General features: G+C 48.2%; 2 protein-coding genes across 3 annotated transcripts; one reads left to right on the forward strand and one right to left on the reverse strand.

The window, feature by feature from the left end:
- The first annotated feature begins 1,758 nt into the window (after positions 1-1,758).
- On the forward strand, positions 1,759-4,620 carry LOC119328260 (U-box domain-containing protein 35-like). The gene is made up of 4 exons (XM_037601275.1): positions 1,759-2,208; positions 3,622-3,740; positions 3,862-3,977; positions 4,078-4,620. Exons 1-4 carry the CDS (start codon positions 1,899-1,901, stop codon positions 4,364-4,366), a joined length of 834 nt encoding a protein of 277 aa, XP_037457172.1. The 5' UTR covers positions 1,759-1,898; the 3' UTR covers positions 4,367-4,620.
- A 482-nt stretch (positions 4,621-5,102) lies between these two features.
- Positions 5,103-8,786, reverse strand: LOC119329456 (protein kinase G11A-like). 2 transcript variants are annotated; one of them, XM_037602498.1, is made up of 3 exons: positions 8,497-8,786; positions 6,657-7,606; positions 5,103-6,166 (listed from the first exon to the last, which is right to left on the reverse strand). In XM_037602498.1, the coding sequence occupies exons 2-3, from the start codon at positions 7,511-7,513 to the stop codon at positions 5,287-5,289; spliced, it is 1,737 nt and encodes a 578-aa protein (XP_037458395.1). In that variant the 5' UTR covers positions 7,514-7,606; positions 8,497-8,786; the 3' UTR covers positions 5,103-5,286. The 2 variants fall into 2 exon arrangements, with proteins under 2 accessions (XP_037458395.1, XP_037458396.1); XM_037602499.1 differs by lacking the exon at positions 8,497-8,786 and adding an exon at positions 7,761-8,254.
- Between the last annotated feature and the right edge of the window lie 2,270 nt (positions 8,787-11,056).

The raw sequence follows: 11,056 nt of genomic DNA on the forward strand, positions 1-11,056 counted from the left end.
AGCCACCGCCAATATGGGCATGTTCTCCGGCATCGGCAGCGGCAGGAAGCGCAAGGCCCCCGCCCGCCATTCCCCCGCCCTCCCGTCACCGCTGCGCGCTCCCCGGTAGAGGCAGCGCATCAATGTGCCGGTGCACCAGGCGGAGTGGCATTGGCAGCACCGTCTGCCGTACCCCGACGCCACGCTGCTGCATGTCTGGCATTTGGATCCGGAGAGGATCCCAGTGCTGGTCGCGCCACGGCCAGCGAGGGCCCATGCGGAGGAGGTGCGGCGCCGGTGGGCGGTGCTTACGCCGGAGCAGCACGCCAACCCGGACTACGCCTTCGACTCGCCGAGCTGGGCTCGTTGGTTTGCCTTCGAGCACGAGGAGGTGAGGTGACGCGGCGTCCGCGGCGTCCGCGGCGTCGACCGCAGCCTGCCGCCGTCCCAGCTCGTCGTCCGCGACGAGGACCAGGAGGCCGAGGCCGCCTACCAGGCGACCATTAAGGAGAGCGAGGAGGAGGAGCAATGGAGGGAGGTGGAGGAGGCGGCATTCCAAGCTGCCATGGCGGAGGACATGGCCCTCTCCATGGCGGGCGACTGTGTCGTGCCGCGAGTGTCCCCGCCGTCCCCGCCCAAAGCCGCGTCGGAGGAGCCGTCCCCCCTCGAGCGCTACTCGTGGACCGGAGTAGTGCGCGAGTGGGTCAGCGCTCCGCCGATCTGGCTCAGGGCCAGCTGCTCGAGCGCGAGGCCGAGGAAGAGGCACGCCAGACCCAGGCAGCGGCGGTGCTGCCCGCGGCGGCACAGCCCGACATCGCCGCCCTCTGAAACACGGCGTTCCCCTGGGCCGGCCTTGCGTCGACGCTGATCGATCTCACCGGCCCCGACGCAGACGCCCATGACGAGGAGGACGAGAACGCTTAGGGCAGCGCGCCATCGTCTAGTTTTCAATTTTTTGATGTTTAATTAATGTAACATGGACTATCGTCGGGCTTTGTGGCCGGCTTTTATGTTTAATTAAATACTTGTTTTATTTTTGAAATGCTTAAACGTTTTTTATTTCCGCGCCGATAAAAATGGATCGGGCCGGTGTTGGGCGCTCGCGCCGGCCCAAACGCGATAGCGGACGTTTGTGTTCGTCGGACCGACCTACACAGACAAAAAGCGCATAAAAATGCCGTCCGTTTGGGTCGTCCATTGAAGTTGCTCTTATTGATTAGTTGATTTTTGACCTTTTCTATTCATGATCATCCACCTTGTTCTTCATACCATACACGTTTGTGCCCTATCAAAGGGCATCAGTCTGCAGCAACTCGTAAATTAAAGGGATTTTTGTATTCGTGTCCCTAGTTGGGTCACGCTCGACTGATTTGCCCCTATTTTTTCAATAATTGCAGTTTTGTCCAGCTCACTTCACTCGCCTTGTGTTTTTGCCTTTCCGGGATGGTTCTGACCAATGAGCAGTCGCCACGTGGCGAACCGTGATTGGTCGGAACCGCCCCAGAAGGGCAAAAACACATGGCAAGTGAAGTGAGTTGGGCAAAACCGTAATTGCTGAAAAAATAGGGGCAAATTAGTCGAGCGTGACCCAACTAGGGGCACGAATATAATTGTTCCTAAACTAAAAGGTATCAGAATATGCCACCGCCTAATCTCTACACATAGGTTTAGAAAATAACAAAAATTATGCCAGTATTAGAAGAAAAAAATAGTATAGCAATCTTCAGGAAAAAGTCAAACTAGAACATACACACACGACCCCCTCCAGCTGGCCACATTGAGACGAAACAGAGCACACAAAGCCCTCCTCCTCCCTTCGTCTCCGTTGCTCCATCCCATTCCCAAGCTCCATACTCCACCACGAGCTAGCTAGTACTGCTGTCCTGTCAGGGAGGCCGACCGGCCAAGAAGATCGAGGCATGGCCGAGGCCATCCGGGACGATCATCGCGGCGCGGTCGACGACGACACCGGCCTGCGCCCGACCAACAACGGCGACAGCACGTGGGAGATAGAGGAGCTGGAGCCGGACGACCGGACGGCCGGACCGCCTCCTCCCCCTCCACCCGGGGCAGCGGCCACCTCCGACGCCGACGACGTGTACGTGGCGGTGGGCAAGGGTGGGTCCAGCATGGCGGCGCTGTCGTGGGCGCTGACGCAGCTCGCGAGGCCGCGGAGCTTCGTCTACCTCGTGCACGTCTTCCCCGTCGTCGCCACCATCCCCACCCCATGTAATCAAGCAACCCTCTTCTCCCCCTTTCCTACCTCCTGAATCAAACATGTTCACCTTAGCATTGCGAGATCGATGAAGCTACCTTATTACTAGTTGCCTCCATGAAGTAACAATCAGAACACTAACGATTTTGCAACATGAATGTACAAATAGTGATGATCTAAACGCTCTTATATTTTTTTACGGAGGGAGTAAAAGTTAAAAAGTTACTGGTAATCAAAGTGTCACGTTAAGATCGACGGCTAACATTCCAAAACAGTTGGTAAGAACACAGTAGAAACAAGTCTGGTCTTGGATCGACCACCAATGGCCAATGGGTCCCAGCAACGTTCACATAGACAAGGGATTGGCTGGCAAGGGGTGGTTGCAAACAAGGTCATGATCTTGGACTGGTCTCTAGAGGATTTGGAATTGTATGATTGGAACTTTCAAAGGCGGCACCGCCAGTCCACCACACCTGGCTGTTAGGGGTTTTGGAGCTGCCGTGAAGAATAACGATTGAAAAAGTCGGCCCGTCGCGGAGCTGCAATCGAGGAAGTTCTAAACTGTTGTTGATGCTGACCTAGGTTTTCATGGACTGATCTGTTCGGACTCACACTTTTCAGTGTTAATTATACTGACTAGGTGGACATGGTGTTTTCCCAAGAACAGTTACTTGGTTAATTTGATGCTGATAGCTATCAGGTTTTTGCTTAAAAGGAGATTAGGGTTCTCATCTTACATCTCCATTTTTTTCTTTTGCCGAAGTATATGTCCAATGATAGCCACAAAAGGGAGAGAATGAATGCTTTTGGTAGACCTTGTAGAGAAAAGGCATAGTGCTTGTGCCAGGTATCATTTTCCAAGTATATATTCTCAACAATCATTTTATGAAAAAAAAAATCTCAGCTATCAGATCAAACTTTTTAGCTCAAGGCTGAATGATATGTGGAGTATATAGGATGCCAAACTTTAGGCGTTAGGTTCCTATGCCGGGGAGAGTGGGGCGCATACCAGTCTCTGATGTTAGCCTGCCACTGAAGTGTGAACAATCCAAAACAATAAGATTCCTTTCTTGATATATAGCTTCATCTTCTCTTTTTTTTTTGAGGGCGTATATAGCTTCATCCTTCTTATACACGATAACCCAATAGAGGCTTTCAACAGCTATTTATACACATATTTGTTTGTAAACCATTACACCTTTTTATCTATATATCACGAGGTCCAAGAGACAAATATGTCGATTTTTTTAATTCTTTTTGGCGTTAGTTTTTTTTTTCTTTCTACGTGTGGTTTAATAGTTATGTCCTGAATATCAGAGTTTTCTGAATGTAATCATTTGACTACTGAACAGCAACAAAGATTTAGTTAAAAGGCGTCTTTATGTTGTGAGGAATCTGACACATGTGGCAACAATTTTCTGAAATAGTAGGAATGATGCCTAAGAGACAAGCAACCCCAGAGCAAGTAGAAACTTACATGAACCAAGAGAGATCCAAGAGGAGAGAGATGCTGCAAAAATTTCTGGAGCACTGTCGCAACTTTCAGGTAAACTGGCTGCATCAGTTCTTTGCAAAAAAAATTTTGCTTCCTGCCGCGCTTTGAGCTAGCAGCATCTGGACGCCAAATTTCATACTAGTAAAATTCCATTCTTGCAAATTATGTTCAGGTTAACGTCGATGTGTACCTCATCGAGAGTGATCAAATCGCCGATGCCGTCGCTGAACTTATCCCTGTTCTGAATATAAAGCAGCTAGTACTCGGGGTTGCAAAATCCAACTTGCGGTGAGGTCTAATATACCATGAAGGATGAAAATCAGCAGGATTTCAACTATTTTCTTCAATTTGGAAAATAATATGTGTACTTAATTTTGAATGGACACAGGAAGTTGAAGAAAGGGAACACAATAGCAGGACAGATACAGAAGAATGCACCTCTCTACTGCAAAGTCAAGATTGTCTGTGATGACAAAGAAGTTGCAGTGGCGACGGCTGCTGATCCGACGCCACCATTTTCACCTTCCCCTGTAAATAACAACAGCAGATCTCGCACCCCGACACCGCCATCATCTACGCCAAATAGCGATAGCATAGAGGCAGTTGATGGCAAAAATGATAGCAAAACCAAAGAAAGAAGGAAGATTCCCAAGTTTCTCAGGTGCCTGTCATCCTGATTGCTGTTTCAGTCACTTTCACAGCTGGAATGCTGTATGCGCCATCTTCAGGTAGCAAAAAGTTTGTGATTAAAAGTTTTGTCATATTTTGAATTTTAAACTTCTCGATCCATGATGTACAAATGAGATGATTTACCGTACATGGAGCTTTTCAGCGTATCTCTGTGGGGTTCTTTCTTATTTTATTTTATTTATTTTGTAATGAAGCCTTGCACTTAATTGTAGTGGTTATGGAGCTACATGAAAAAATGCATTTGCATTTGGAAACATACAGATGATATAGATGCACCTGTGGCCTAAGACTTCATAAACATTTTGCAGAACGTGCATAACTGGACAGAGAAGATGGTTAGGTAGAAGTTGTAGCCAATCATTTAGTAGCATAATTGTTGATAGGGAGCATCTGTGCTATATTAGGACAAATCAGTGAGCTCAGCAACTTATAAAAAGTTAAATAACGTCATCAGTGCCTTAGTGCAAGTTGACATGCACATGATTACCCTACTTCAATCAAACACTATTTCAGCAAGACTTGTCGCCTGAATGTGATTCAGATCGTGCACACAATGATGCAGCCATCAGTGTGAGCAACAGCAATGACCAAGCAGGTAAAAACACCGCATAGTCCCCAACAAAACAAGGCTTGCTGACAGTAATAACTTTTTTTACGACAGCATACGCTGTACAAAACTGAGCTTAATTCTGCACACTGCACGAAGATTTCAACTCACAAAGATTAGCGACTTCAAAACTTATGGAGGAATATAAATTTGAAACTTCCATTCGTTCACTACAAAACAGGAAATAGGTTGACAGACACAAAAATCTACATACGACTCATCTGTCAGACACATACATGCGGAAAGCCTACAACCTCTAATTATGCAAAACAAATGGAAAAAAAAAGAACATTCTGTTCACTAAAAGAAATCAAACTCTAAATAGTTATCCGAGCCTTTCTGGGATGCACCAGTAGGTGCTGCACTAGCCTCAGATGTTGACACTGGCAGCTTTGTAGTCTGCCTCTCAATCTCAACAGGCTTCGGAACCTCTGGAGGGCTCGCACAGCGTATCAACGCCCAATTCACACCCTCAAAAAATGGATGCTGTTTTATCTCGGTGGCGCCACGCTTACAACCCAATCGTTGTTGGGGCTCCTTAACAAGTAGGCCCCTTATTAAATCTCTTGCTGAGAAGCTCACAAATGGGTATTCTGGGAAACGCAACGGCTGACCGATGACATTGAACAGAGTCGCTCGGTTACCTGAACCTTTGAAAGGTGTTTTGCCGAACAGAAGCTCGTATAAGAATATACCAAAGGTCCACCAGTCAACAGCACTGCCGTGGCCCTCACCTTTGATAATCTCAGGGGCCAAATACTCATGTGTGCCAACAAATGACATTGATCGCGCATCACTAGGTTCTGCCATGAGCTCGGGCCATGGACGGACCTGGTTGACAACTTCAGGCTTTGGCTTTCGATCTTTCTTCGACTTCGAGAAGAACCGAGGGCCAAAGCATGTTGTGGGAGCTGTGCACGATGGCTGTATCATGCAGGATGGCTCTGCACAAGCTGGTTGAACACAGTAGGCTTGGCTGCTCTTCCGAAGTGCTTCTGTTTCGGGATTGGATGACCTGATTAGAGTCGGGCTAACTGTACAGCGAAGGGAGAGGTCGAAGTCGGATAGCATGATGTGCCCGTCATCACGGACAAGAATGTTTTCAGGCTTCAGATCACGATATATGATACCGAGCATGTGCAAGTACTCCATAGCAAGGAGGATTTCTGCTACATAGAATCTGTGATTAAGAAGAAATGCAATATCGAATCAGTGTGCAGCAGTTTTTATTTAGTAGAAATAACTTGTAAGAAATACTAAAAAAGGTATTCACAACAATATTACTGGGATATTTATGTCGCTATATGTTGTATTTGCTTCATTTAATTTGATGCATGTTTAGTTCTGCTGCATGGATGTAATCTGAAGCAAAGTAGATGGGTTTTTTTAGCAGCAAATTAAATTTGCAAATGTTGCTTTCTCGTTGACAATTTCCACAAGATCATACGATATCTGGCCAATTAGCACATTACAGGCAATTTTTCATACATTCAGCTAACTTGAAACAGATAGTAACTTTCCGCTATTCTTGGCTTTGTTGCCACGATACATGGGAACACACAGAATCGGATGAACGCTATTGTTTAAAATACTAAGAAAATGCTGAATCCTAAAAGTCAAGAAGACAGTAAAGTATATTATGTACAGCGTAAAAGATGGATCAGACATACTTGACAGCTTGTTCTGGAAAATACTTGCCACGCTGTTTCTGTCGAAGTGTATGCAAGTCTCCCCCAGGGCAAAACTCCATAACCAGACATGAGAACTTGTCAGTCTCAAAGTGTGTGTACAGTGTTGGAAGAAAAGGATGATCCAAGCACTGTAAGATTTCCTTCTCAGTCTGGGCTCGAAGCAACTTCTTACGGCCTGTGAGTGATGCCTTGTCCATAACCTTCATTGCAAAATAGCTCTTGGTTCCAGTCAACTCTGAAAGATACACACTGCCGATGTCACCACAACCTAGCTTCTTCAATAGCTTAAAATGGCTGAGGCCAAGAATCCCATCTCTAGTCCTGATCATCTGGATTGCCTCCCACCGTGAATCATTTGCCTTGTGAGGCTTGCTGGTGCTACTAAAACTGCTGCACGCGCTTTCCTCGCTGACATCACTGCCTGTGCTCGGCCTGCATCGGCTACTAATACCTCTTTCTCCAGTCTCAGACCTTCCTGTCAACCTGGCACTTCCACTTGCACTAGCTGCACCATGATCCTTATCTACCGTCGAGTCTGATTTCACGTTTCCATCTGTGTTTCCATTTTCCACTGTATCCTTCTCATCATCTGCAGGAACCTTGCTGGATGTAACATCAACGGACTCATGTAGCTTGTGAGATGGTTTCTGGTCATTGGACTGGACTTCTTTGTTTGGACTGCTCGGGATAGCCGATTCGGGCAATTTTCTTGGCAAGCCTGTACTGGGTTTACTCGAACTGGTGAGATCCAGAGAGGAATCATTCTGAGAACACTGCTTCTTTTCTTCAGTGTTGGGGATTGTTGGGATGGTTTGGGGCATTGTCTTGGAAGTCATTGCTCTGACAACTGAAACCTGAACCCCAGATTGCAATACTACTGGTCAATCAAGGGTTTGAGCTTGGATGGACCACTGAAGTGCATTCCAAATCTGCAAAAGGAGCAAGAAAAATCTTATAAACCAAAGATAGATACATGCAGGCAATAATTGCATGACTACATGAGCCATCAACTCAAAGAGCAAAAGATCACCAACAGTCAACCATCACTCCCAAGCAAGATCAAGAAAGAACCTCCACACTCACCACTCAGATCCATCAACCTTCCCACCAAAGTGAGAGAGAAGTGAGTCCTGTCACAAGCCACAACTGGACTTAACAAAGTTATCACTTGAGAGTTCATGTCGCCCCTCCTATCCTAGTCCTATATATGGCACTGGCGAGGCCACTGAACCTGTCCAACCGCCCACTAACTGTAATCATGCAACACTATGGATGCAGATGTAGCACTCCCCACTCGGGAATAAACAAGATTTGTTAGGGATCCGCAAAGAGCGGTGCCCTCTTTCTTTCTTTCTTTCCCATCAGAAAAGGAGAGGAAAGAAAAGCGGCTCCCAATCCCCCATCACCCACCCGAAAACGACGCCTTTAGCCCCTCGCAGGCGCATTTTACCACGATCGATTGGAAACGGTGCTGCAGGCGCATCAATGGCGTCCTTTACCGCCATCAATGGCGCCCTTTACTGTCACATCGAAACGCAGACTTTCTTGCAGAGAAAACCGAGGGAAAGCGGGAAATCATCATGGAGCCGGCAGGGGGTGCCACGCGCTTTCGGCTTTTGATCTGCGGAATGCGGAGGCACGGAATCTCGCGGTCGCTGCAGTAAAAAGAGTAAACGGCGGCGCGCATGAACGGCGGCGCAGATCTAAACATGGCCGGATCACGGTCCGGTAACGGCGGGAGGAAGAGGGACAAGAGCCGGAGATCGAAGCAGGGGAAATGCTGCCATGAAAGAACAAGAAAAGGTGCGAGAAATCTCACCGGAATGGCGTCGTCGTCGGGGCCTTGAGGGGTGGTAGATCTTCGCGCGTCCGGGGATGAGACAAAGAGGAAGGAGAAGGAAGGACGAGGAGCGCCCGGAGGAGGCGGATCGAGTCACGGGGTACCCGACCAAGGAGCTGCCTGTGGGCTCTCGTGCTGCGCGGCTCGGGAGTTGCGACGAGTGAGAGGTGGTGGGTCGTTGGAGGAGTGTATGCGCAGTAGTAGGAGTAGTAGTGGTGGTAAAGAGGGAAGGGGAGGCGCGCAGGAGGCGGAGAAAGGCGACGTGCCGGGCGCTGAAAGGCCAGCTTTCTCTTTCGTCCACGCTGAAATCGCTGTGGATTCGTTCGCGGAGGTGATGATTCTGTCGAAATTTTGGGGCTCCGGCTGATGGGGAGACGACGTGACGGGGTTATCCCAAAAATGACATGGATGGCCGCCCTCTGCATGGACCTTTGTGTCGGCACCCGGAGCTTGCAGCCGGGAGCAAGTTTCAGGTGGAGCAATCCAGCGACGTCGGAGATGCTCCCTCAGTCTCGACCTCGGTCCCCAATTACTCGTCTTAAAAATAGATGAACTCAATGTATGTAAAATTCAAAATATGTCAAAATACATTTATTTCTGCGACAAATAATTTGAGACGGGGGAAGTGTTGGAAATATGAGCAATTTATCGAATGATTTTATTAATAAAAATACTAGATAAAGCACGACTAGGATAGCAGTGATAAAACAAGTCATGCAATTTGACAAAGAGAGGGTAAACAGCATCTTCATATATAAACTGTAACTAAACACATCTAGAGCAGATAGTATAGCAAGTTGCGTATATGAAACAGAGTCTAACATATCTAGGGCAAACATTATAAGAAGGAACTGTAGCAGGGCCTCTAATAGAAAGAGAAAGAACATGTACGGGACAGCAGCAGCAGAAGCGCCGGACTTGGGGTCGGTGTCCTCGCCGGCCATGTCGTCGAGGAGGTTGTCAACGTCGGGGAAGTAGTCGTCGGAGTCCGGGGCGTCCGTGACAAAGAAGTCAGTAGTCGTGCTGAGCGCTCCCCAAAAACCTTATCACCCTTCTCCCATACAGAACTCAAAGAGGTGGAGTTTCGGAGGCCTACTGTCCCGACCTGCAGTGGACGCCGCAAGCCGGGATGGGAAAGATCATAGCAGCAGCCCAGTGCTCAGGAACTTTGTGGTGAGAGGAAAATGATCTTCTCGTGCGTATCTCTGAGAGGAGCGATCTCCCTTTTATAGGCGCAAGAGAAGGAGGCGAGAGGCTGCGCCGGGAGCTGAAGGGAACGAGGGAGACGAAACGAATAGGCAGCAGGCGAAGAGGTGTGTCGTTCGTATTCAATCTCCACTACAGCAAAACGTTTCAGCTTCCGCGTGACCTTTCGTATACCCGTCGTGCGTAATAAAAATTTAGACATCGGCTCGGCTCATTCCCGCAACCCGCGGCACGTCGTGACGTGGCGTGGCGTGGCGAGGCGGTCGTCGGAGGAGTGTGCATGGATGTCTCTCTTGTTCTCATCCTCATACATGTGGAGAAAGAGCCTCCCTTATAAAGAGGTCCAACTCCCTCTAAACTAGCAATGTGGGGCTAAACTTTAGTTCTACCTCTTACCTTGCACGAATGGGCTGCGTGGGCATCTAGGATTTATTAGAAATTTTCTGAAACTGCTAATGGGCTAGGCCCAAAATAGACAAAATTCCAGCAATTCCCCACCAGATCCCAAAGGCACGCAAAATTTGCCTTTGGTTCCAAAACACTGTTTTATATACCGGTACTGTAGTGGAGACTGTTAAGTTAAACTTCCACCTAAAACTCTAGACTATGATGAAGCTATGTACCTAGGGTAGGGTCATGGATCTATCCAAGATACCCTCCCCAAGGACATCTCTAAAGGAACCAGGAGCATTCGAAGAAAAATCATCATTCACTCGACCATAAAGCTAGGTTCCACTAGACAGTCTTGAAGACACTCGACCGTATGGACAATCACTCGACTACCAGAAGATCTAGAGCCATTGCACTCTGCAACGGTTGGGAATTAAGTCATAGCTTTATGGGTCATTATGTATCTTTATGGCAGGCGTTACCAGTAACGTCTCCATCTTTATGCACCTTAAACCCTTTGTAACTGAGGGCGGGAGGGGTTTGGCGAACTCTATATAAGCCACCCCCCTTCTCAGGGACAAGGGTTCGCACCCCCTGTAACACACACGCATATAATCCAGTCGACCGCCTCCTGGCTCCGAGACGTAGGGTTGTTACTTCCTTTGAGAAGGGCCTGAACTCGTAAAACTCGTGTGAACAACTCCTCCATAGATAGGATCTTGCCTCTACATCCCTACCCCCCATTCTACTGTCAGACTTAGAACCACGATAGTTGGCGCCCACCATGGGGCCGGTGTCTTAGCGACTTGTTGGAGAAGTTGTGATTTTTCCGATCCCCTTCAACATGGTTTCAGGCGGAGGTTTGGCCAAGGGCCACGAGATCCGTCTCGGTGCGCTCGTATTCATCGCCGACGACTCTGCTTGGCTCCAGGAAGCGCCACTC

Source organism: Triticum dicoccoides, chromosome 7A (assembly GCF_002162155.2).
Source record: "Triticum dicoccoides isolate Atlit2015 ecotype Zavitan chromosome 7A, WEW_v2.0, whole genome shotgun sequence".
Taxonomy (NCBI): domain Eukaryota; kingdom Viridiplantae; phylum Streptophyta; class Magnoliopsida; order Poales; family Poaceae; genus Triticum; species Triticum dicoccoides.

What these genes read in the sequence shown, in the direction of transcription:
- LOC119328260 (XM_037601275.1), top strand. Translation starts at nt 1,899, where the DNA reads ATGGCCGAGGCCATCCGGGACGATCATCGCGGCGCGGTCGACGACGAC. An exon ending in CGCCACCATCCCCACCCCAT is followed by an intron (nt 2,209 to 3,621) that starts GTAATCAAGCAA and finishes TTTCTGAAATAG; the next exon opens with TAGGAATGATGCCTAAGAGA. An exon ending in GTTGCAAAATCCAACTTGCG is followed by an intron (nt 3,978 to 4,077) that starts GTGAGGTCTAAT and finishes GAATGGACACAG; the next exon opens with GAAGTTGAAGAAAGGGAACA.
- LOC119329456 (XM_037602498.1), bottom strand. Translation starts at nt 7,513, where the DNA reads ATGACTTCCAAGACAATGCCCCAAACCATCCCAACAATCCCCAACACT. An exon ending in TTTCCAGAACAAGCTGTCAA is followed by an intron (nt 6,167 to 6,656) that starts GTATGTCTGATC and finishes TCTTAATCACAG; the next exon opens with ATTCTATGTAGCAGAAATCC.